The sequence below is a fragment of the Anopheles gambiae genome, chromosome 2 (assembly GCF_943734735.2).
Source record: "Anopheles gambiae chromosome 2, idAnoGambNW_F1_1, whole genome shotgun sequence".
Taxonomy (NCBI): domain Eukaryota; kingdom Metazoa; phylum Arthropoda; class Insecta; order Diptera; family Culicidae; genus Anopheles; species Anopheles gambiae.
Window position 1 is genome coordinate 98670426 of NC_064601.1, and position 27604 is coordinate 98698029.

Genomic DNA, 27604 nt, shown 5'->3' on the forward strand with positions numbered 1-27604 from the left:
ATGGTTTTCTTGATAAAATCAATGATAACAGTGAACATTGCACCACGCTGTACAGTCGTTTTCGGAGCTTAATGTGACTGTATGTATAGAGAGTTTTTGCTCATTTGCTCAAAAGCAATTAAAATGCAGAATAGTAACAATTTGTAAAAAGTGAGCCTTTTGTACCTATCGTTGCGTGCTTGTGCTACCAACGGTTTAACTTTTAAAACAAACCCACGTGCTATCCCCTGAACTTGTACGCAATTTTCCGAGTGTTCCGACTGGTATTGCGCGCAACCGTCGCCGGCTATCCGTCGGTTTGACGTTTCGCATGCGATCCGATACCATCACTACGCCGCAGCAGCCCCGGGAACCGTACGTTCCAGCATTGCGTATGCGCTCGAACAGGTGGAGTAAGCGAGCCGGCACGCACTGTATCGTATAGAACCTGTTCTACCCTGCCGCCTTACCATACGCGCCAAAGCGAGAAGAAAAAACCCGCTCACCGTTCTCGTCACGGCGCCTGTGAATATTCGCGCTCTCTCTCCCTCTCTCTCTCTCGCTCTCGCATCGGCAATGCGTGCAATCGAACATCGGCCTCGTGTGTTCGGGGAATTTTATTTAGCTATTCAGCTCCACCACGAACAGTTCGCGCTGCTGTGGCTGCCGTCTGTGCTGGGATCAAAAGCGGAAAGAAAAGTCGCACGCTCGGGCTGTGCCGTTGGGGTCGTGATTTTCCTTACTCGCAAACGAGAAAAAAACAGGCTCCGAGAGGTCTTTCATCATCCCCCGGCTGCGTCGTTCCTTCTGCGGTCTGTCCTTCCGGTAGTATTCCAGTGACGGTTTTTTTTTGCGGTCCCCTGGTCGACCCCTGGGGTCGGTTCCAGCAGCTGCACGGGCGTATGGTGTGCGTGCTGTGCGTGTGTGTGTGTGTGCGTGTGTGTGTGTGTGTAAAAACGAATGTCAAAATTTGCTGAAAATATACCCCCGCGTGTCTCTGCGCTCTTACCCCTCGTGACGGTTTCCTAATCATGTTGGGCGTATGTGTGTTTCGCCCGTACTTGTGAGTCATGTATGTGCGCTATCTCCACCGCCCTAAAACTCAGTGTGCTGTGTGCTAAGGGCTTAGCTTTGATTTTATTGTTGTCTGCGGTGGTGATTGCAAAAACATGTGTTGAGGTGTGCTCGGGGAAGAGGAGTAACAATGCCGGCACAATGCCGTCCCTGTCCGGGATGGAATGAAAAAAAGTAAAACAACGAAAATAGAAAACAACAAAGTAGGCCTCCACACCAGAAGAACATCATGTTCTTTTCTGTGGTGTGTGTGTGTGTGTATGGTAGGCCGCGACCAATGCATCTTCTCGTTCGGTAGAAGAAGGTCATGCTGTGTGTGTGTTGAATAGAGCAAAAGAAGAAGCGAAAAAACGAAACATCATCCCCCCTCTATTGAAAAAAAAATGAAGTGATCGCAACCCCCAACCCTTCGCCGGTATGGAAGAATGCTTTGTGACCGGTTTTTTGGCCTTGCAAGTGTGTGTAGTCTTCCATGTAGCAGCGAGAGCGGCCAGGCGTGTGCGATCATCGGCTAAACCAACCGAAAATAAAACAGCACACAAGATAGGGAGAAGATGCGATAGAGGAATGGTTCGCGACCGATCATCGTTGGCCCGCGCGTGTGTAGTCGTTTGTGCCGCCAGGAGAAGTTGCGTGTGCGTGAAGTCGCCAAATGTGTCCCTGATTTCCGGCTTGGCACACCTTAAGCTGTGTGTGTGTTGCATTTTTTGGGCAGAACCACCTTCGCCTGGAGCACGAAAGCGCGTGCGGTGCGTGTGGTGAGCAGTAGGCCGTGGCCGCCCCGCTAAGAGAAGCATTTGCCGAGCGATGCGAGAGTAAGAGAGTGAATGTGTGTCTTTTTTGTGTGAAAAACATGTTTTTTTTACATTATTTGTATTGAAGCAATATCCGGCCAACTGCTGCACTGCTATGCTGTATGTGGTGACCTCCATTAGTGTGTAAATATTATTACTACTACTGTGCTAATTAGTTACCTCTACGACAGTGGTGGATTCCGTTCAGTTCGGAAACAAAAAAAAACAATCCGAAACAGTGCCTACTGTGATGTTCCGGAACAAATAATCACAGTACAGCGGAGAAAGAGAGGGGGAGAGAGTGAAAGAAGGAGAGCGAAAGTGTGAGAGAGAGAAGGAGCACGCCCCTTGTTTTGTTGTTGTTTATCAATCAATCAAGCCGCATGAAGCTTTTTTTTCAGCTCGCCGTTCATCCAACGTTATCCAATTTGTGTGTTTTCTTTATCTCTCTTTGTTTATCTTTGTTAAAGCTCCGGCATTAAATGTGTGCGAGCGCGTGTGTTGAAATTTAAAGTGCAAGTGCAAATTTTAAAAAGTGCGTAGTGTGTGTGTTTGCTCCCGCGAGTTCACGTGTGTGTTTGTTCGGTGTGTGTGTGTGCATATTAACGGTGTTTAGCAGGATTCGACCTTCATCCGCCTGTTGCTGTACCGGCTGTTTAAAGTTCTTATCAAAGTGTGCGTGCGTGTGTGTCTGTTTATTTTTTTGTTAGTTTAATTTGTTGATTTTATTTCGCGAGCGCCAAGTGCATTACGGTTCAACACCGCCAGTAGCTTGCAAAAGAGAAGAGGAAAAGTTTTTTTTTGCAAAAGGTTGATTCGTTGTACGGCAACAATAATGGCAGTACCGAAGGCGGCCGGCAACGGGGCGTCCCTGCTCCGTTCCTGTCACATGCTGTTGGCGCGGGCCGAAGGACACAGGGGTGGTGGTGCCCTACTCAACAGCTTAGCTAGGAATCAATCGTGGAGGAAGGTAAGTGTCTTTTTAGAGTGTCTATTACATTTTGTATCGCAAAGTTCTTCTTATTCTTCTTATGGGCGGTTCATTGCCACGGTCAGGTCATAGGCCTATATATAGGCCTGCGAGATTTATTCAGTGCCATGCAGCTGGATAGTCAAGTCCTTGCTACGGGAAGACTGTCCATATGAGGCTGAACCCGAGACGCACATGTTGTTAAGCCGTGCAAGTTGACGATTGTACCACGAGACCGCCCAACGCATCTGTGTATTATAAAGCTAAAAATATGAACACTGATTTTGAGGATTTCTTTTTACAGACTTATCCACTGAAACTGAGTTTTTGAATAGTTTGATACATTGTTTCAAACTTTTTACTTGAATCATTCTGATAAGTCTTAATTATTATCTTCACGATGTATGATACAGTACCTAGTACTGGAGTACTAGAGTATACTTAATATGATCTAGTTAATTTGGTCCGGCAATGAAATTTTAATTGTTCCCTTTACTCTGAGGTGTACGTGGAAATTATTGGCTTCGACACTCAATTAAAATAGGGAACTAATGACGACCCATTTAATGGCCGGTCTATATAGTACTGTCGTCAACTCGTACGACTTAACAACATGCCCGTCATGGGTTCAGTCCCCAAATAGACCGTGCCGCCATACGTAGGACTGACTATCCTGCTATGGGGGGGAACCAATTAGTCACTGAAAGCCAAGCCCACAAGTGGGTACAGGCAGGCCTTGACCGACAACGGTTGTTGAGCCTTAGAAGAAGATGAAGAATGACCATACCATACCATACCAGTCCAGGACCTGATCACAAATCCATATCGAATCTGGAACCGATCAGGAACTCAAACCGCTCCTGAAACCGATCATGTACCCACACTGGTCCTGGAGGTTGATACTGCACCCATACCGGTGCTGGAACTGCTCATGAACTCCAACCGGTCCTGGAATCGGTTCTGGAACGGATACTGAATTTCTACCGTTCCTGGAACGAATTATAAACTCATACCGGTCCTGGAATACCTCTCAATTTCAAACAGTTTCTGTTCCTGTTCCGGATTCGGTTCGGATCTGGAACCTATACAGTTCCTATTTCGATCGAGTAAATATTTCTGCTGGCCGCTGCAGTACATGTGGAGCGTAAGCAATAGCGTAGGAATTTTGGAAAAATTGATACAGATGATATTAGCTAGGCAATAAGAAGCAATGGCTAAAAAACTCCAAAAGCTATGCAAAATGTAATAAAAAAAACTAACTCAGCACACATCATTAAACATACTAGAACTAATAGCTGCGCACCTTTTGATATTACCGCCCTGATGGTTAATCATAAAAGTGCACTAAGAAAAACTCATAATTGGAATAATGAGTTTTTGCATTTTCTGTAATATCATGGCAACAGAAAGAGTAGGATAATTACATTTCTTTCAATTAAAAACCCCATTAAAAATGCTGCTCAATTGTTTTGATCTCGAATTACAGCATTTTGCCGTATGCCATGAAAGGGTTTCCCTTTTTTTAGGCTTTCTAAATAATGTTTTTTGAATGTATCTAACAATTTGTAGATAGTTTTATAAATTTGTTTGGATTTTCCCACGGTTTATTTATTTATTTATTTATTTAAATCAAAGTTATCGGGCAGTATGCCTAAATAACTTAATGCTTACAGAGTACAAGTTTAAAGTATGGCCCTAGAACTAACTTGAATATGCTGACGCAGCTGACTAACGGATTGATTGAAATCTGCTGATAACCCTAACCTATTATACACATCAATCATTTTGAGCAGTGGATCATTGGCACCAAAACCAGTCGATTTAAAAGGGCTTCTTAGTAGCTCTCTACTTCTAAGACCTCTAGAGGGAGTAGAAAAGCAAATAAAATTTAAAATGTCAGGTGCATCAAAATCTCCAATTAATAATTTATGCATAAAAGTTATCTGAGCCGTAGTTCTCCTATGCTGTAAAGTCTCTAATCCAAATAGTAAACACCGAACATTATACGAAGGACGTGGAATTTGGTTTGACCAGGGAAGACGATGAAACATAACACGTGTGATTTTTTCTGAATTTTTTCAATTTTATCTATGTATGTGATTTGATGGGGACACCAAACTACACTGGCAAATTCCAGGATGGGACGGACTAAAGAACAGTATAATGTTTTTAAACTGAAATGATCTTTAAAGTCGGCCGAGACACGTAAGACAAATCCTAACAGTTAAAGAGCTTTTGTGACGATAGTTTGATAATGGCTAGATAAACTAAGCTTACTGTCTAAAATAACTCCTAAGTCCCGAACCTGAGAAAAACGTGGAACGCTGTCTTCATTGATTTTGTAGTTATAAATAAAAGGATTTTTTTTCTTTTAGAATGTTATACAACTACATTTGCTAACATTAAGTAACATTTCATTATTAAAACATCATGCAGAAAAATAGTTTAACGAGTCTTGTAACATTTCACAGTCGTCAGAATATTTAACAGGTAGGAACATTTTTAGATCGTCAGCATATAATAACAATTTAACATGAGGAATAGCAAACACGACATCGTTAATAAATATAATAAATAGTAAAGGTCCTAATATACTCCCTTGAGGAACACCAGATAAATTATGGAATGTGGCAGATAAACTAGTTGACGAACTAGACGAACCAACTAGAACTAGTTGGTTGATTATATTGACCGATACATTTAAATAAATCCCTGGAAACCCTGTATTCGGTTTAATTCACTTGTTTTTCCACTGTTAGTATTAATATAATAAATATTTACCAAAGATATCGCATCAACTCATGAAAAAAAAAAACATTATCTAGCCATGATCTCCGTTACGAAACCCCGCGCATTGTGGTTGACATTCCACCCTGCTCGATTTAATCGCACACTGTTTATCAAAATGCGTCAGCTGAGCTGGGCGGCACGGTGTGTCAGCTGAGTGCACTTGCCGTGATTCAACCACTACCCTAGGAGTGGCTGCCCGTAATCATCAACCCTTGATGATGTCATAGCTTAGGACAGTCTCTAGAAAAAAAAAGAAACATTCCGCTCCTCAAGCCCGTCTAGCCAAGTCGCGTGAACCGACGTGTCTCGATGCTATTGTTGCGGTCGTGTTTAAAAACAAAATTTTATAAACAAAGTTCTAAAATGACAAAGCGCCCGTTTCGTTTCTCATGCGCGCATACGGTGGTCGTGAAAACTTCCCCCACCGGGCTAGGCAGTCACCCACACACACAAATACTGGCGCTAGGCGGAAGAATATAACCTCGGTGCACAGTGAAACGATGAAAACTGAGATGTCAAGAGGTTCGTTTTACCAAAGCGCGGCAGTTAAAGAAACAACAGCAACAGCAACCAACACAACATGACATCTTTTCGGTCTTAAATTGCGAAAGACGACACCAACACCGCCGACGGAGGTTTGTGTGCCGTTTAACGAGCACACGCAGAGGGCCGCCGCCGAGGCTTAAAAGAAGGTGAAGAGGACATTTGATCCATTTTCCATCTCATTCACATCCCGGTGTTGGTTGTTATTTCATTTCATTTCGTTGCTTCCTGCCCTTTCTGAATTGGAATCGGATTTCTTCGGCTGGGCCCGGGGCGTGAGACCTGCTGGCGGGGAAGACCTGGCGCGCGGGTACCTGTTGTGCCGTTTGTGCACGTCTTCCAATTGTGCGCCAGTAAACGAGCTCGCCGGTTTGCGAGCTGTTTCGGTGGGTTTGAAAATTACTGGTAGGTTATTATTAAATTCGGGGCCTACTGGGTGTAGTAGCGTACGCTTTCAACACCTGCCAGGACGTGATGGTAGAAGTTAATCTTGCGCGGAAAAGTGTTACAAAGTTGGCAACATGGATGATTGTAATATGGCTTAACGTATGAAGTTGTCCGCATGTAAAATAACTTGTTTAATTAGCATGTGATGAATTCATTAGATTGTGCGGGTCTTTTTTTGAAATACTACAGTGTTGGAATAGATAATCTTATGCACCTCAAACAACACTTACACTTCACCCAGAGGGAGAAACAGACCAACAAGTGTTTTAAAAATAGGACACACACACACATTTTCTTTAATTACAAACCGCACAGCCACATATGGGACTAGTACATCGTGTGTTTCTCGACCGTCGATTTTCTCTCATAAACATGTCTCTCGTTTTCCGGCTTGCGCTACGGACGCATATGCGGGTGTTTGGTAAACTTTACGGTTGTCTGTATCGTATCTAAAACCCACCAATCACCGGGAGAGAGCCAAAAACAAAAACTTTTCTTGCGCGCGCTACCGCGTTCATCCAGCAGCCGCGCTCCATGTTTACGTCAGGGAAATTAGCATTCCATCTGTCCGTTTCGCGTGGCCCCGGTAACAACCATCCCATGTTTTACGTTCTGCTGTGGCTTCCCCTTTTTGCTTATTTTTTTTGTGCAAAAGGTAATGGAATTTGAAAGGAAATATTTCTCCCACGCGCCTCAAACAACGTTGGTGGGAGGGGGAGGGCTTACTTTTCCTCTATTTGAGTGACATTTTGAAAGTGAGTGTTTTTGTTTTAAGGTTCGTTTTTTTAATGTCTATTTTTGTTGGTCGTTTCGCTTGTCATTGATAATACAAAACGAGGGTTTTAACATAATGCACCTGTGGAATGAGTTTTGTTTTGGTATGGGGCTACTAATTTTAGCACACTGGTTGAAGTTCACAAGATGTCTTTTCAATTTGAAATTTTCTAAAATGCAGATAACATAGGTTACATTTAAGGATATCCTCTTTTTTGTTTATCCCACATTAGGCCTAAACTAATAATCAATGTCTTGATGGTGTACAGATATTCTATGATATCAAGGGGCTTGCACATCCAGCTTTTGTTCTTATCTCATCCACTCTGTGTACGAGCTAATAGGAGTTGCAGGAATATACAAGTGTAGAACCCAAATGTAAAACTCAAAATCTAAAAATCCTGATCAGACACTTATCGGGTCAAAATTGGTTGGTCGTGATATCGATATTTACAATTTTTTTATTTACTATGCTTCGATATTTATTTCGAGTTCTATACTTCAGACTCATTCTAGTCGAACGAAATAACCTACACAACTACATTAAAGCAGCTGCTCTCAACCAGCTTCAACAATGAGCTGTATCACATTTTGCATCACAATAACGTTGAGAATACAAACATCGTGCTCCAGTCAAGATCCAGATGTCTACTCAAGTGGAGATGGGTTCTGAACTCTGAATCAGATTGATGAAACTGAATCTCATTGATTGATTTTGATGAATCTCTAAAGATTCGTTAATCTCTGAAGTTTAATGAATCTTTGACGACCATCATGAGTCATGAATAATTAGAGATTAGACTTCAATCTATAGAGGCTAAAGAATAGTTTTAGTTTCTAAGTCTATAGAGAGATTCATGAGTTAAATCAGATACATATATCTTCTGAGAATCATAAATATTCTGAGATTATTCAATGACTTAAAAATCATACATTTCTGATCTTCAGAGATTATTGAATCTTCAGAAATTCATGAATCATCAGAGATTCACTAATCTTTGGAGGTTCATGCACCTTTATGGATCATCCATTTTTAAGGGTTTATGAATCTTTGGAGATTCATGAATGTTTGGAGAATTTTGATTTTTTAAAGATTCTCAGAGATTATCAGGAATGCACAATTCTTTGGAGGTCCATGAACCTTTATGGGTCATAATTCTTTTAGGGTGCATGAATCTTTGGAGATACATGTACATTTCCAGATTCATGAATCAGATTCGAGATTCAAGCAAAATCCGGCAGAATTTTCATTTAGTGAGTGAAATGTTTATCTAACACAATGCACCTGGCACAAGTAAGAACTCGTACCCGAGTCGAACCTTATCTAGCTCTAATCATTGCCGATCATATGCCATCCGACTGGAGAAGAAAATCGATTACCTACTGCCTCCGCTCAACGCATGCCAACATTGACAGGTTAAACATATTTGCACACTTGTCAGTACGCCAAGGTTGAATAAATAATAAAAAACACGTTTCACGCGCCTCAAATTGGATTCTCAACAGTGAAAGGAAATACAAAGATTTATTTTATATTTGCACATGAATATGCTTCTTATCAGTGTGTGCTGCACAAACCTTTACACACAGCGTGTGCCGAAATCGTACCATAATATGGTTGCGTAACTTGAATCGAAAGCCAAACATGTGCTCCCCCTGGTTATCTTCATGCGTGCTGCGTGTGTGTGTGTTTGGAGTGTTGTTGCTGTGGCCACTGCTCTGACAAGCATCATATGTTGGTCCTGTTTTTCATGCATTGGTGGCATGTTTTTTGTTGTTGTTGGGAGAGTGGCAGAGATTGGCTTTTATCAACGCACACATAGACGGGCGTCCCCGGTGAACGCATGGTCGGTGTTTGGATTCCAATCTATCGTTTGGCCCAGCTGCCCAGCGCCTGTGTCGGAAAGTAAATAAATCAAAAATCGACCTTTTTTTCGTGTGGCAACACCCAGCCGACCGGTTATCACGTTTAAACCCAACCCAAAAGGTTAGACATTTGTTTGCTCTAATTTCATGGCTGCTAATTCGTCTTCAAATTTATGGCGTGATGCGCTCTCCAGCTATAAATCTGCCCGCTAATCCGCTTGCGGCGAAAGGGAAATGCCGCCGAGCAGGTGTGATCGATACAACAATGCGTTTCGGATCCTGTGGCTTGAGAAAATACGTACGACTAGCAGAAAAAGGTACCCCGAAATGGTAGAAGCAATAAACAGTGACAGCTTTCGTTTATTCATAGTTCGTCCTTTATGTCGTCGGTAAATATCATAACCTTTCCCTATGACAAGTTGGTTATAGACAGGCCGCAGACTGAGTCTGTTGTTTCGAAATGGCGTCAACCGTCTGGGCGGGGCTGGGCCCCCCCCATATTGTTTACGGGTTGGTGCACCTGTCGATGCGGTTTTCTCATAATTTGCCCCGCCCGATCTGATGGGCGCCAATTGTAACGGAATGTGCAATTTTTGCTTCGCTCGCGGCTCTCTCTCTGTTGTGTGAATTCGATCGTCCTTAGTTTTATTGCCCCAGAAGTGACATTTTGGCAAGGTTGATTTTATCGGCTTTTCTCTGCTTCTGCTGCTGAGGGCCGGGTTTCTCACACTGTGCGCTAAAATGCTAGCAAAACAGTTCCGCCGAGGCTGTGTAGAATCCATTAGAAAGTCAAATAAAAACTCATGTCTTACTATTTGGAACGCTACCAATGTGTACCGATGGCATGGCAAGCGTGTTTGTTTTTCGTGGCATGCTTTTAAATGATGGTGAGGAAAAGTCACTCTCTCACACACACACAGCTTTCTTATAATCCGTGCCAGGAAAGAAAATTCCCCCCCTGAAGCAAAGCCTCTTCCAATAGGTTAAATAAAATGAAAACAGGAGTGAGGAATTTGCTGGATAAATCACTCATTGCTCGCTGCAGCACAAGAACCCTGAAAATGCTGCAGTGGCCCGGTTCTGTGCAGTGTGGAGCTCATCTTCACCGGCTCCATCTCGTTTCGTATATTGACCTAGAAGCTTGCACGGGTGGGCACGGGCGAGCAATCCTAAAATAGAGATCCGAGCAGGATTGGTTTCCGATGCAGATGGGGTTTCGTTGTTCGCAGCCGTTGGTTGGTTGGGCTTGGACGTTGGAATAGTTTTCGGAAATGGTAGAGCGATATATAGAGCGCTGCAGATCGAGGACCGAGAGCCCAATCCATCCGTCCGGTCAATAAGTCATAAATTATTCATACGAAACACGAAACACGGCGGCTCGGCTGCTCTCGAATGTCCGCTTGCGATGGAAAAAGCACTCCACCCGCAGTGTGGCATCGATTGATTCGTCGGAATTGTCCTAAATTTGTGTGGACCGGAGCACCTGAAAAAGGGGGCAAGGATTGGGGAAAGGTGGTAATGTGTTTTGTCGTAAATTCGACATGCAACCTCTAACCCCCAAACCTCGCTGTACCCTTAAAGGTGTGTCCTTTCGGCGTCGCTTTAACTGCAAGAGCTCGACGGACGGTTGCTTTTCGTGGTTGCTAGCGGCGGCGGGAGGGTCAACCTTGAGGTGAATTAGTGTCGATTGGTAAAATGGAAAATTGGACCATTTTGTACGTGTGTACGTGTGTGTGTGTGTGCCGGTACCATAAAATTGAACCCCAAATCAGGATGAAAATTGGTACTGAAATCGTTGTCTTTTTTGCTGTTTATCATGCGCTGCTCTCTCTCTCTCTCTCTGACTGACGTTTCCAAACCACCATTCAATTGGGATGGTAATGAGAAAAATGACACTACCGAGAAACACCACCAACCACCACCATTCTTCCCAGAGAATACATTCATTAATTTACCGGAACCTCGACACCGACAGAGCTGAGGTGCCATCAGGCAGGACTTCGACAGCGACAGCGAGACGTCGTATATTGAAATCGGAAAAGTCGATTACAAAACTGCGCTTCCGTGACGGCATGTGTGTGTGTGTGTGTATGAATGGGAAAATCAATTTCCTTTCGTTATTGTCGCGATTGCCGTTCAGGTGTCTCCCGTGGTGTCCGGGAGTTCATAGAAACGGAAACGATTGTGGTGAAAATATGAACAGCAGCGTGTGGCTGTTTCTGTTCTGTGGCGCGAGCTTTTGTAAATTGTTGCTTGTGCGCCACTGTGCCGGCATTATTACATTTACACTACCATTGGGATTGGGCCACACAAACACCACCCACACACCGGGAAAACGCATATGGCTCGTCAAAAGTAGCAAAAACCTGGCAGCATTTCTTTTTCCACGAAATATATACATATTTTGGTACCAAACGGCGGATGGTGGTGATGATCCTGGGTGGGTAGCGGGTGGCGTACGTTATTGGGACCGATGGCAAGGCCCAAAATGTGTGCGCTGCTGTGCCCGGCTTCCTCACTGTGTCGGGCATAATATTGGAGGAAATGACAGCGAATAAAAACAACTTTTTTCCTCCTCGTTTTCCTTTTTTGACCCACTAGATTCGATATTTGTTTGAGTTGTTTGGTTTATTTTTTTTTCGTTTGGTTTTTTTGTTGTCTTCCGTGATTATTAGGTACGCAGAAAAAGTTTCCCTATCCACCTACCGGGCAAATTTTGACACTTGCCATGGGAAGACTGGCGTCGTGTTTTTTCTCTTTTTTGTTCAGCGATTCAGTCAAATGTTTAGATGAAAAACGAAAAAAAAGAAGATCGCTCTCATAAATATTCATACGAGATCGGAATGGAGCGTTTTTTGTTGTTGGCTGCTCCTTCTTGTGCGCAATATTTGAAGAGGTAATGTTCTATTTTCGGTTTGATTGTTGATTTCATTTTTGGCGCTTCTAATGTCGATCGAAAAAAGCGAACCGTTTATAAGCTTAATTGAGAAAAAAAGTTATGTTTATCAAAACAGTGCTGCCAGTATGTTTCAACACATTCAAAATTTCGTTTGTACTGTTCTGTCGCCTAACGATCCCCTAAATAGATTTTCGTAAATAGAAAAAAATCATTAAATGTAACGTTTTTGATTATAAGGGCCCTTTCCGTTTTAAGTTCGTAGGCTGAAATTTCAGCCTCTGTCAGCTGTTTGCATTGTATAGCAGTTTTCGAGCAGCTATCAAAGTGCGTATAATATACAGGTGGGCTTATCCCAAGGTGTATGTGTTTAGAAGGCTGATTTTTATCGCTTCTGTTTCTGAAAGCAGATTTTAAGAGTGTTTTGTGTATTTGTCAGTCTACCAGAAAGCTTGTTTGAGCAGATTTTTTCACCCGTCCTGTGAAAAAGTGACGTTCAAATTTGGTTATAAAAAACATGCTTTGGGAACACCTGTATTACATACACTTTGATTCTAGATTCCACCACCTGATCTCTTTTATGTACCTTGAGATAAATGAAAACAAGATCTTGTTTTGCCTTTTTCGAGCAGGTACTCGAATCTAATTCTAGCTTTGAGGCTAGAATAATCAGAAAATTGAAGGCTAATTTTGTGTGTGGTTTTGTATGGAGTGTTGACATGATTCCAGCCTTCAACTGTCAAACTCGATTTAAAAAAGCTGACTAGAATCGTGAAAGGCCCCATGTTTTGAAATGTTGTAAGAGGAACAGGAATTTGAGTTTTATACCCTCAAACTTATAACTGATTAACGCTCAAATATGGCATGTCTGATTATCGTTTTATGATGTTTAATTAATTAATTGATTACCTACGCTTTACCTATTCATGAATGAAATTGATATGACATTTTCAATTCATTTTGTTATTTAAAACGCTGCGTTTTAATTTATTTGTTAGACACTACTACAAAAAACAAAACAGATTTATTTGTATGAGATAATGTATTGCATATTTATTTTTAATTTTATTTACACTTTTCTTTCGCATTTTCTGTAGACAATGCGGGCATTGGTGTACATACACCCGTAGCATAATTAGCTCAATGCATTAATAGACTCGGAGGGCCGACGGCAGCCGCCAAATTGATTGAATATTAATGAGCAGTTTATTTTCATTCTGCGCTCCGCTAGTGTATTGATTCGTCCGTGGTTCCCTTTTTCATATTGCAGCTGCAGCGCACTACTGCTGACTGACTGCACTAACGGTCGTTCGAATGGCGTCTGGGTATGGTGGCGAAGAAATGTTTTTTGCCAAAAAAATACGGTGTGTTCGGGGAGGTCAATGTGCATTTTTTTCGCGGTTCTTCTCCGCTACACCCTTCTGAACTGGGGGTTCATCCATTTTGAGCACGAGCGCGCTGGCTGCAGAAGAAACAGGGCAAGGTAATTTAATTCAGACCAATCAAAATGTACAATCGACGGTAGAGAAAAAAAAATATGATCAGTTTTATTTGCGTCCTCCGCGGGCTGCACCTCTCGAGTGGGCTGCATACTCTCGAGTGGGCTGCACACTGGAAGCGCTCCATTCTTCCCCTCTGGTGGAGTATCAGGGAGTATCAGGGCAAAAACTGATTTATTGAAGCACAGAACATTGGATTGGATTAGTGTATTTTTATTTACGTTGATGTACACATGTGTGCGAATGTTTCTTTCGGTGTTTTTATTATTGCAAACACGAATATGTTGTTCGCCAAATTGAATTTGCTGAATTGGCTGACTGCAATAAAAAAAAGGACTACTACTGATATCCAAGCGGTACAGGGGGGGTATAAGCAACAACTGCTCTCTCCCTATTCGTACGATCGTTGTCATCGCTGTGCGGCCGGAGATGCCACTGCCGGTAAATCGGAATATGCAAACTAGCAAAACATCAGTTAAAATAATAGTAAAAATAAAAAAAAAATACTGAACGAGAGCTTCATCGTCATCTTTGATTGCTGGCAGCGCGCACAACGTACGTACGTTCTCTCTTGCACACAAGACAACAAAGAACTGTTAGCTTGTCATGCTTCGAGTGATACGAGTGAGATGCGTTGTTATTTATCCCACATCCTGTGGCCCGTTGCTTCCTGACTTTGCTTGGCCCGATGGAGCATCATTCGTGCAGCGCTTGCAGTTTCGCTCGGGATGAAACAAGCCGGCTTTTTAGATACATTGGTGCCGGGGTGCGGTCGATAGAACACCCGCTTGCTCTGCTGCTCTGCTGACGCCTACTGCCAACAGCTCGGATGAAATGGATGTCTCGCCATCGCATCCACCACTTCCATGGATCATAAACTAGACTCATAATTGGGCTGTCAGTATCAACTGACGCTGCTGCTGCTACTGGTAAAGGTACAATGTTGTAGAAGAAAAATTACCCTCCTCACTGGGCGGATGTGGTCCTTTGTAATATTTTGTTAAAAAAAACACGTCACACTTTGTTTCATCGACGAGTAACGGATTTTAAATCTTTTTTTTTGTTTTTTTTTTTCTGTACTGTCGTGTAATACAGCTGGTTCAAAAGATGATAATGGACTAGATTTATAGAGGAATCTTTTCACATATTTATTTAGGTATTATTAGAGTGATGATGTTGCGACTGTTCTGCTATGGGAAAATAAATTAATTCACAGATATCTGGCTAAATCAATCCTAGTTTCACTGTAGTTGTAGCTTCAAATCAGAAAAGGAAGAATAAGCAGGGTAGCTTTGATTAATAAAACTGCGTGTTATTAAGCTATACATCGAATTTCCGAAACTTCCGACGGATTACGCATTATTTAAGCGTTATTTTTGACAGTAGACTAACATCCCGTCCTACAAGTCGTCATCATGGTAATATAGTCACCATAGCTCCTCGCTCTCTAAGTTTCGTGATACGTGTAGCCAAATCATGCAACAATCCGTTTTGTCTAAAATCTTTATACTGTTCAATAGTTCGTCCTTTACTTGATTTTGCATGCATTCTCTGATTTTCACAACGCAACTAATTAATCAGCGCACTAATTGAGGCTATTACGAAGAAAAGATACAAAACATAAGTACTTTCGTCTGCTTTGGTTTAGTCATTTTGATTGTCCTTCCTGCTGGACAAGAGGTTTATTGGTTAGACTGGAAACGCTGCAGTGTACAAGGATGACGGCCCAGTTTTTTTTTTTTTTTTTTTTTTTTTTTTGCATAACGCACTCGTTAGGATACTTAGAGCAAGACATTTTTAAAGAACAGATTTCAGAAATACATCATTTTGTGCAAATTATTGTATTATACAACAATCAATCTAGTCGACCTTAACATGATTTCTGATTAGCTTAAAAATTACTGTAGATATTGTTCTAGCCAGCGTTTTTGATATTTATCTTTATATCTTTATTTTATTAGTTCTGCTCGTCTCCTTGACGTTGGCACTAAATTATGACTTTAAATCACTTATTTTTTGTCTCTAAGGCAATCAAATGTTGACTGTAAGTCAATCACTTTATGTACATAATTTAACGTAAAGTCTGAAACTGTTTGTTCCAAAAGTACTGAATTTAAGTAAAGTAATTATTAATTACAATGATATAATTTCAAATATTGCATCTGCTATGCCAATTTTGGAAATTTCAATGGATTGAATAGTTGGCATTGTTTTAGTATTCTTTCGATTTTTTGCATTTGTTGATAGGTTAAAATCTTAATATCTATGCTATGTTATTCAGGATTAATTTTCCAGGCTCTATATGCTTAAACGAACATCTCAACTTTTACTTTTACATCTCAAAAGCTTTGTTTACATTCTCATTACGCTCCCATTTCACTTCTCATAATGCTTGTCATTCAGGATATCTTTCATCTAAGCAACACAATTAATTTGTTTGTCTGTCTGCCAAATAGGTACAGTTCAGATAGCATGCCAAAGTACCTAAACACTAAACATTCAAGCTTAAATTTAAACCTTTAATTTAAAAAAAAAAACAGAATAAAACACAATCATTCCTCGGTTTAGGTTGCTCGAAAAAAACTTTGAACCAACGCGACGATAACGGGCCCTTACGACGAGTGGAGAAGGTGAAAGATTCTATCGAAAGATTTTCGGGCTTTTTTCGCCATCGTTACGTTGGCAGTTGACGTACATTCTCTCTGACATTGCTTTGTGACCTAGGAGACACACACACACAGATATTTAGTTTGCTCTCCAATCTCTGATTCTTCTTGGAACCTTCAATGTTTGTAAAAAAAAGAAGTCAAGGGTTTTGGTGGCCATTGAATCGGTAACAACCTCCTCCCTCCCTATAATAAGATAGTTTTTCCCAGTGGGATACTTTAGAAAGCCATTTCTATTTTTTTGCCCTTTCACCGTTACGCCCTTTCGCCGAAATAACTCTTCAAACAATTTGAGCTTCAAAAATGTGCTCACCGTTCGTTGTGTATGAAAGCTGCGCGACCGGCCTGCTCTGGACGCTGGAGCCAAAAAGCGGAAACTCTTCCAACGAACACACATACTAACCCGGGGGGGAGGGTCACAAAAGTGTGTGTGCTCTCCCAAAGCATCCATCTATTCGCAACGTTCGCGTTCCATTTGGTTTCCATTTGGAATGTATGCCATTTTCCGTTTTTTTTGTTCTGGCGTAGCTTTAGTGGGCGCTAAGGACAAAGATATTACGGTTTCAAACCGATCGGTTGCTATGTTGTTGTACGCGCGCGTCACACGCCATTGGCCCCGCCGGGTGACACGTTTGCTGCTGGCAATCCCAAACCGCGTGGGGAGAGGAATAGAGTCTTTTCTTGCTTCTCCGGGGGCGCCCGGGGTCGTTTGTTTGACGCGGCACACTTCATTTCTAGTACCAAAAACGCTCTTCGGCCGGGGATTTCATTACCATAAAAGCAGAAGAGCCAGCAGAAGCAAAGATAATTCGAACCGGGCGGTGGCTCACTCACTCTATCTCTCTCTCTCTGTCTTGTTCTATTCCTATATGCTGCTGCAGTAGAGTGGTAGCAGCAATAGGAGGATAAAGCTTAAAGCTGCTGGCCGCTTTCGTTTGGCTCTGCGGTGTTTTCGCCCAGCTACGATGCCGAGCTGTGGGGATGGTGGGAAACTTGAGAGCTTTCGTCCTTGAGTTTGTTTGCCGAAGGTCCTTGACAGTGCAGACACCAAGTCTAGCAAGGATCGGTTTTATGGCTGGCAGCTGGTTTTGCAGCATGCAGCAGACAGCGAACCCTCTATGTGTGTTTGTGGCCACTCGCGCGCGCCACGTACCAACTTGGGCTGGTTTTCCTGCTGCCTGCTGCTGGTTGTCGTGATTTTGTGGCCCCCGCGCCTCTTTAATGGAGCATCGGGCGTGTTGATGATTATGATTAAAAATTAAACACTTTTGTAGCACGTTTTGGGCTGAAGGGCCCTTCCCAGTCGCCCTAAAAATGACTTCCTTTTTTGTGAAGTTTTTTTTCTAATTCCCGCTTTTCAGTAAATACCATCTTGAAGGATTCGGTCTCGTCCTCAATCCTGCTCCCTTCCCTTTTTTCCAGCATTGACTATTTACGCACCAGATTTATGGTGATAGATTTTTATCTTAATCCGAAAATGAAAGCAATTTCGCATGCGCTCGTTCACGTCGCTAAGCTCCATAAAAGCGAACGATGATGCTCGCCGCTCACCGGTTTTATGACGATTGGCAACGTTTTGTTTCGTCGCCGGTTGCGCGTTGCTGGTCGTAATCATGCGTTTACACCCACCGACGTACACTCGTACCCCAAACTCAGCTCATGATCAGATACCGAAAAGACGACCCTGTCGGTATGAAGGACACACAGAACAAAAAAACAAAGCGTACGAAAGCGTTCTTGACATTAGAAGACACAAAATCAGTACATTGACATAGTCGAGTATAGAATGGGTGTGGTACCCTTTTTCTTCTTCGGTTTTCTTAAATGTGATTGAAACAGACGGGCGCCAGAGCAGAGAATTCGAAAGAAGGAGTTTCTTTGAATTTTGGTTTTTATCATTCGGGGTTTTTCTTCATTTCGGGGAAGGATTTTCGGAGGCAGAAAAGGTTTTACGAGCGCCACATCGCTTGCCATAAAAGGTAAGCGTGTCGTAATAATAGCGCACAGACGAGCGCAAATCAAAAATGAAAGATAGCCAAGCGGCGGGTCTCAGGTGCTAAAACTGCGTCTAGCCAAAGGGAGACACTGCGACCGTGTCTTTATTCCGGACATTCGCATCATCTTGCCTGTAAGCGGGTCTTCGTTATAGCCTGGGCAGCTCTCGGATACACAGCTCCCCGAGGCTTAGTGCTTTGTTACTTTTTTCTTTCCTGCAAATCATCCAACACTTATCCGTCCGGTGTGCCCGCCTAGTCAGGCATTATTAGGGGCGACGAAACTCGCCGGCAAGAAGCTCCCCGACCGCTTGCTTTCTCTTCTGCCTTGCTTCCGCATGATGGTTCTTAAAAGGCGGGCAATTTATGGGAAATAATTTCCATCTCATTTGTTAACCGAGGCCGATACTGGGCTCTCGAGGGGGGGCTGTGTCACGGGCTTGGTGGGAAGGCTTTGGACAAGACGCCGCGTTTTGTCTTATTGTGTGTGCAAGCTGCTGTGTTGCTGTGTGTGTGTCGAGAAAGGAAATTTGTCCTTTGAATTCACTAATCCCTCCGTCTGCTGATTACAGTACGGGGGGAGGAGAGCACTTTGACTTTCGATGGTGATTTCTTAACGATGGGAAATTGATTTTTTTGTTCCTGCTGCTACTTCTAATGCTGCTTACGTTTTTTAAGTTCCTTTTTTGCGTCCTCTCAACCATCGAGCGGGTGTGAATAATTTGAAAGCGAGTTAATCGAAAAAGGAAACACTCACTGTGTGTAGCACGGCTTGAAGCATGAATAAACATGAAGAAGCTGTAGGATAATCGTACAATGAGCTTGAGTTGCTTAGAACAGTTTTGTACCGGGTGCCTATAGCGTTTCAAGCTAAGTAATATATTTTGAAAAGTATGTTGTGGTTATTGTTTTCTTTCATGAAGTACCAGGCTGCTCCATGTGAATTTTGCACCATCCTTGGTTTGGATGCTGTTTGCAGTAGAATTAGTTGTGGAAATATATTAATTGTGTACTGTGCGGTCAACGAATAAACGTAAGGTTTCGTAAGAGAATTGTATTTGGTTGCACGAAGTTTTTACACAATTTACGAGAATTTTAAGAATAAAGATTATGTCAAGGATTGTGAAATAATTTAAATCTTTATTTTATCGAAAAACTGAAGGTTCTATTTTGACCAAGTAATCATAAATTTTCGCTCTCGTGGTACCTTATTGCGCGTTTTCGTCAGAGACAGCATTAATTATTTTTAGAACAAAAATAAATCTTTACGCTTTTTCTGTTGAATTAATCCCCTAATTACCTTTTGCGCTGTGGCGGGGCACAGCTGATAAGCAGTGGCAATATTTATTTTAATAACTTTAGTAGAGCGTTTGTGCGACGGCAAAGTTACACACAACACCGACAGCGACGATCTTCCCATCGTTCCGAACGAACCGCCTTTGGTGTGGTGAAAGCTGTTCGGTTACGCGTAGTAAATTTCAATTCTTGTCCAATTAGCCCATGGAGAGGCCCCGTAATTGATGCTAAGTTTTGCTACCCAACACCACCTTCCGCAAATGGGTGGAGGCTTCGACGATCATTTGGTTCCGGTGGCTGGTGATTAAACTTTACACCAACACGCGTTGTTCCTTCTTTACCAGCGCAACCTTTTCCTTGGTTGAAACCTTGAGCAGGACTTCCGAATGGATTCATTTGATCAAACAACGCGAACCCCAACGCTGGCCGTGCGTGAGTGTAGTATAGCCCGTGTAGCCCGTGCCCCGTTCCTCAGCAATTGATATTCAAATATTTAAATTTATTCATTGCCCTTCAGGCGCAACTCGATCGACGCGGGATGTATCGGGTGGAGGCGCCGGCCAGGTAAAGCTGTTTTCTTTTGCTACAAAAGATTGCTACTTTTACCAATGCACAGTGGGCAACCGCCATACAAACGCCGGGATGAAAATCAATTCCTCGTGCTATTGCAATTTATCTTCATTCAATACAATTGCTCTTACTGTACAGGGTAGTCCTATACTAAAATCGTCAAGACAGCGAATAAAACTTAAAAATTATCGCTCACAACATTGCATTATTGCGTATCAGTTAACAGCATCAATAATAATTGTTAGGAATTGAAACGAAGGCGGAATAAGTTTCTGACTGAAAACGAATTTTAAAGTATTACGCACTAAAAAAGTTCTGTTTTTATGGTTTGTTTGGAAAAGAGCCGATTCCTATCTTACGACCTTTTTTAAACTGTTTTTCCTCTCTTCAGCTTTGTTTTCTGCTTGTTTGTTTCAAATGCCCGTTTTTGACAGGGAGTTGGATACTGGTGGTGTATGGCTCATGTAACAAATCGTCAAAATCGCTCGCGCTATTTTCAAGAAAAAGTTTAATAATTTTCGGGGTCGCAGATGGTCGCAGCTAATTTTAACGACAATGCGTAGGAAAATTGTTGATCTTTCCAATGATATACGACTCACGAGTGAAATCGAGTCGAATCATAAAAAAAATCACTCTCCAAAATAAAAATATCCAAAAATTCAGCAGTGATGTTTGGTTTTCAATCATTTATGAACTTTAAAGACAAGTTGTTGCAAAATATTAAGACATAACATCAAAGTATGACAAAAAACCTTTCCAACGACACATTGATTATCAAAATCTAACCATCATATACTAAAATATGATGGTTTACGTTCGGTCGAAAAATAGCTCAAAGTTGGGACAAAAAATCCAAAGTTTACACTTTGATGGCCTATATCTCAGTAAGTTTAAGATAAAAACGTGAAATATTTTGGTTTCAACTAAGTTTAAGTATCTATTTTAAGAAAATGATTATGGTGTAAACCTGCGATGAAGTTGGTTTTTCGATTTTTATACAGGCGTTTGCCCAATGTGCAATGGCGAGAGGATGCGTGATGCGTGTGGTGCCGCCAGGGCACGGGTAGTGTTTTCCAAGACGTAACTAAGGGGCCGTAAGAGGACGTAAAAGGGAAGCTTTTCCTTAGGCTTCGAGATAGAAGAGAGGAAGCGTGCTTTTGTTACGCTTTTCACTGTTTTCCTTCGAGAGCACGCACGGCGAAGAAGGGGTCTTTCAAACAGGAGGGTGTAAAATTTCATTTCAACCATTCAATCCCTAGGATAACGGGCCTGGCTGTGGCGCGTGTTTTGTAACCATTCTGGCGACCTTTTAAAGGACTTTTGCGAAACTACCCGGTGTCAGTGGTTTGAAGCGGTGTGTGGCGGTCATAGATTGTATTGGGGCTGCCTTTCAGCCGTACCGGCGAACTCGTTCGTTCCTGGGAACGTTCGCCGCGACGCTCATTTTCACTCATTTCATAGCCATCTAGATCAAAAATTAGAAAACCGTATAGATTTTGTACTGGCAAACCTAGTGATGCAACCCTGTTCACTCATGAGCGACGAATGTTTCTCGTCGAACGAGTTCGCCGGTACGGCTGTTTATGTTTTTGCTAATAGCCACAGGGCGCTGGGTAATTTAGTTGCTCTAAGCCATCGTACAAATCAGTTCAAAATAGGGGGAGTGTAAAGAGCCGGTTATAACCGGCCGGTTACCACCTTCCATTGATGAAAGGCTTACCTCTATGGTTTGCGCTGGAAGATGATGGATGTTTACCTTTGTGCCTGCAAAATATGCTCAAATTTCGGCGCAAATAGCCAAACTGGGGTCGATTTTGCGATGCGGTGGAAAATAATGAAAATATCTTGAGGGGGTGATTACGACGAAATGCTTTACAAACACGGATCCATGCGGCGGCGCACCGTGTGGCGCAAATGTTTAAGGTAAATTCTTGTCCAATGCTTTTGATTTATGAGCTGTCTTGCCTTATTGGCTTACTCGATTCTGGAGATCATGTGCAAGAGGGATGATTACGTTCTGCTTTTAATTATCACAAATTTATTGCTACTTTTTTTTTAAATAATTGTGGCGCAAAGTCTTATTACTATTGAATTTAATATAAAAGGACATCTCTAAAGCAGCAATGCTTGACAATGTGCCAAAATGTTTGCCTATAAGACAGCCATTTTTTACATTGCACATCATTTAATGTCTCTAAATGCCGGGCGACATTGTCCGTACATTTTGCCAAACAATTTGGAGCCGCTTCAGAAAATATGTTATTTTTTCATGTTTTTTTAAATTAAACTGGACTAGAAAAGTATTGTAATTGATAGGTGAATATGTTGTACAAGTATTTCAGCCATTTTCGAATCAATAAATGATGAAAATAATACTTTACTTTGAGATCACTACCATTCCCTCGATGATCAAAAAAGCATCCACCTGCCGACGCCATTTGCGCTAGTGAAAATTAAAATTACACTAACGAGTACGGGCAATGTCCCCCGGCCTTAAGGCATCATTTAATAACTAAAATTTTTTTTAAAAATTATATCCTAGTGTCTGAAACCACGTACTTCAACATTATTTAATTTGAGTCAAATAATTAATGATTCAATCGATAGAATTTAAAATATTAAAATGAGTATGCCTTGTTTGGAAGTTTTCATGGAGTAAAACAAAGTTTGCATGTACTTTCAGGCGTAAGCAATATCTACAGAATATGTTAATTTAATTTAATTTAAATTAATAAAACACAAAAAAAACAATCAATTTACAGTTTTTGTAGTGTTTTTGTGACGCTCAAATACCTCGTAAATCTATCACGATTCCTACAAGAGTAAGTTGACTCACGGACTTAGAGTAAACATTTGATGCATTAGAGTCAAATTTTAGCGGCAAATGCTGTGATTCAAACCCATAAACGAATACTGGTAATGAAAAATCGAACAGAAATCGTAATTTTTAGTTAAACTCCTTGCTTTTGATCCAATAAAATTTAAACTAAACTTGAATTTTCATAGATTAATTGGAATGATTAGGAAAATAATGTAGTTTGAGCTTTTGATTTCGCTTATTAGCCTGTCTCTAATCAGATAACAGATCTGGCTGGCGGCTATCCTTTACAGGTGGAACATTTTTCGCCTCGTTTTGATGTGGGCAAGAAAGGGAAAGAAGAGATTTATATCATGTCAAGCTCGATCCCCCCAAAAGCTCTGCACATGTCCTTTACCCTTGAAGTGGATTGATTTTTATCCTCTTCCTTCTTATGGATCTCATAAATCACCAATAGTGAAACCAAAAAAAAAACGGAGCTAGATTGTAAAATTCAATTTTGCACTGATCCGGGTGTGTATATTTTATTGACAGCTTCCGGGCCAGCTGCCGTGTCGTCGTCGTCGTTTCGGTTTGCAAATCCCCGGATACGTAACGTGATGTATGGTCGGTGGAAACGAATTTGCTGTTTTATAATATTAAACTCTTCATCAAACCCATGCATATGCTAGACTGCACCGAGAGCACCAGTAGAAGAAAGGAACCGACTTTTCATTCCTCATTTATACGATAAAACATTTTAATGAGCCATTTCAAGTGTGAAGCGAAACTTTTTACCAAAAAGGGAAGTTAAAATTTTAGTGAAATCTATTTGCTGTTTATGCTTTGGGGGGAAGCTGACAGTTGCTGCAACCAAGCAACATCTCTGTCGCTGAAAAGGTTTCGCCAGGATCGCACTCACTGTGGTGCATGTGTGTTTGTTTTTGTGTATTTCGTAGTAAATCCTTCCCTTTTCACACCCCTGCCGGTCTATCACAAGCTGATGGAAGCAGCATCGGTAACAACCATACTAAACCACCCGAAAAACTCGTGCCAACTTCTCTATGTGGGGCGATGGCGATTTCCTCGTCATTTTATGGCGCCGTTTTACTCACAATCATCATCCCCGGGCACACAGAGGGGGCAGCCCGGGCATATGTCGTCATTGTGAACCAACCGGAAGTGGTAATGTTTTGTGTGTGTGTGTGTGCTATCTTGCGTGGTAAAAGGGAATGGGATGCTTGTTTGCGCCTGTTGTTTTGTTGCTTCGGACGAAAATGAGCTGGTGGTAGTGGCTAAAATGGCGCTTGCTGAAGCGACGCCGATGCATACAAGGCGCTGGAAAGTCTGGCAAAATAGTTGTTTGAGTTGAAAAATTTGGCTCATATGATCCTTGACGCAGGGGGAGAGGGAAAATGGATGAGGGAATTTACACTCGTTGGTTGAACTGTAGAAAAAGCTAAACATTGGCTGAGGTTGATAAGAACATAAATAAAGTTGGTGGTGTTGTTTTTATGCTCAGCTGCTGTTGCTAGACTCTTCTTTTTTTTCTCACACGTTTAACCTTTTTGCCTTTAATCTTTGTTTTTCTGAAGAAAGCTGGCGTCAGGTTTCAAAATTCTTTGACATCTTCTACCGTTACAACGACGTCTTCTCCCTCCCCAATCTGCTTCGATGAAGGTTATCGGTTCGGTGCTTCGACCGTTGTACAACCGTTCCATGATTGATTACATACACACACACACATACCAATGAAGCTAGACACACCTTCACAGTAAACCGCTTTTTTTTCGTAGTGAGCCAGAAGTGTGAGAAATAAAGTGTTATTATCTAATCTGAAAGCAATATTTACGGTACGAGATTGATCGATAACTGTCAGCAGATGAAACGCAGATTGATAAGCATTTATCTCAACGCGATCGATATGATGGAGCCCTCGGGGATAGTGAGAGCATTATGTTTTTATTATTGATTGTTGTACAAGCACTTGACCACACACCACGGTGAAGAAGGACGGTGCGTTTGTTTACTTTTATAACGATCGATGATGGCCCTTGAGCACTGGCAGAGAGGATGCTATCAGTACAGCAGGAGCTCAAATCATGCATACATGAGTTTGTTGATGGCGACATTTCCCGTAATGGACACCGCTATGGATCGTATCACAATGACATAGGCTGTTAGGTTTTTTTTTATTTGATTCTCTGATTTTTATTTGTTTTATTGCTGTAGGAAGTTGGCAAATGAAGCTATTTGTTCTACGCTACCTTTAATCGTTGCTTGAAGTATAATCATGCAGTGTATAGTGTTGATGGATGGAGAGAGGATAAAATGCACCAAACGTTGATATTTTTATTCTACTCCAAATAACAAACGCTCTCTTCATTTGACTACTTTCATGTGTTTAACAATCAAAACCAGATTGTACCGTACCGATAAATGTGTGACTGATCCTATTACTACCAACCTTTATGTGCATTTTCTTGCGACGCTTTTCTGCTCTAAATGGATGCTTTTATGCGTATGAAGCAACCAACCGGAGGACGGTCTATTAACATAGACGGAAAAGCTCTATACACAAATTTCAAAGGGTACTACATCGATGTCGCCTTCCGAACGAAGCAGAAGATTGTTCTTCTTTCACTACACAGCATCATGCCGAAGCGCTATGAAAAAGGGCTCTCTTATGTTGTAAATTATTTTTTATTCCTTTCCTCCAAAGGAAGACTTAATTCCACGAAAGCGACAAAATATGGTTGAATGCGTTACACACACCACGTGCTTCTTCTACGCACAAGAAGCACGGTTTAAATAGCATCCTTGCGGCAACAGTCACGCATGAGAGAAAAGGCAGAAGGAAGAGAGAGAGACACACACGCACACATTTGCCCTTCCCCGTTTGACACGGAATTCTTTTACTGACCTTCCCCTGACTGTCGCTGTGCCCCGGGAGTGTAAGGAAAAGCGTGACTAGTTTTAATCATGATTACGCCCGGATTAGTGACCGTAATTTGTTTTATGCTTTCGCTTTCTCATGCACGTTCTTCCGGTAGTGTAGGGGGAACAGTAGTCGTCGTAGTAGTTTTCGGTGGTGTTGGTTGTGATGGGGACTGCGAAAGCGACCAGGAAGTCACACTAATGGCATACAATCGATGAAAAAGTCCTCTTCTGGCGTTGCCTTGGGAGGGATACCTTTTAGCAGCGTCACATATGCTGGGTGACTCAGAGATGAAGGAAGGAACACATCGTTACATCGATCGTAACTTTTGGTTGCTTTCGAAGGGTGGACTGCTCTCGCCGTAGAATGAAAGAAAAAATAGAAAATAATGGACAAATTAGAGGTTATTGGTTTGATTCAATGGTTGATTTCAGGGATTTTAGGCAATAATTGAAGAATGAAGAATATAGCATAGATAATAATTGGAAGAGCTCTTCTTGCAATATTTCCACTACATTTACACACTACAATGCATCTTTGGTCCAATCATGATGGCACCCGGAAAGGCATCATGATCGCACACTGTACCCTTCAATAAAAGCTTACTTCACATCTTACAGTTCGTGTGTTGCGTTACAAAACAGCTCTGGTGGTCAGACTTCTGCTCCTATCAAAAGGCGAAAGATGCTTTACGATTCACCAGTCGGTTGCCCGGTGCGCTAGTCTCGTAGGGATTGCCCTCATTTGTCTGTGTGTTGTTGCGTACGTCAATTTGGTGATGGCGCCAACGAAATACGACCGGGCGGGCATACTTGGGCGCAGACACCGTGAGTGTATCCTTCGCTGTTTGTGGACGCATATCCAAAAAAGAAAATGGGAAAAAGTCAAAAGACGGAACACAAATGTTGTTTACCGGGCGTGGGATGGGGGGAATATCATGCGGGTTATAGGGAGCCTATCGACTGGAAATTATTAGTCTCCATCTAAAAATACGCATACAAGGAAGGTATCGAAAAAGCAAACTATATTTATTTTGTTCAGATAGCTCTGATTAATTTAACATTTAGAACGCTTCACACACGCTTTGCACTCTATATTTAACATTACAAATGATTTAATTTATTCGGTATTTGTCATTTCCGAGCACGACGCAACTTTATGGTTTAGCTTTACTGCCTTTTCACAGAAAAAAGAATAACGCATTGAATTTCGTATGTGTGTGCCTGTTTTATGTGAGTGGATGATATGAACCTATTTTTAGCAGTATTTTTACTTCATTCTTATTTTAGAAAAGTGAGTCTAACGGGGAATTACAGTCGGGCTGGTTGGTTGGTACTGGTGCAGTGCTGAAGCAAGCATAAACAACTGTCCTAGCAGCAAGACAAATGGATCGAAAATGAAATCATTTTCCGCTTGTTCGAACAAACATATTTTTAGCTGTCAAGTTGTACAGCTTGCTTGCCTCATTTTTTACAACAATAATTTTGGTATCGGCAAAGAACATAATTATCTTTTGCATGCAGTTTTAGGTATAGATTAAGAGATTCGTATAGTGTAATTTAATTCAAAACAAAAAAATGAAATATTTTAAAATGTAGTTTGTTTATCATTGATGTAACATGCTGTTTGACATTTGTTCACGATTGAAAAGAAAAAAAAAATCCTTCATCCGTGACAGTGTCATTTTCCCAGTAGACTTTCGACTGCTGGC

At 41.7% G+C, this 27604-nt stretch overlaps 1 protein-coding gene across 5 annotated transcripts in view; it reads left to right on the forward strand.

Moving 5' to 3' along the window:
* Window positions 1-356: 356 nt before the first annotated feature.
* The window catches only part of LOC1276945 (calcium uniporter protein, mitochondrial), a 128322-nt gene continuing 101074 nt past the window's right edge, over window positions 357-27604 (forward strand). The window contains exons 1-2 of one of the 5 annotated variants that reach the window (XM_061643560.1): window positions 357-804; window positions 2318-2817. In XM_061643560.1, the coding sequence (XP_061499544.1) occupies window positions 2683-2817 (135 nt within the window). In that variant the 5' untranslated portion in view covers window positions 357-804; window positions 2318-2682. Of the gene's footprint in view, window positions 887-1053; window positions 1228-2248; window positions 2818-27604 lie in introns of those variants that run through there. The other 4 variants (XM_061643561.1, XM_316356.4, XM_061643558.1 and 1 more) reach the window with 4 other exon arrangements.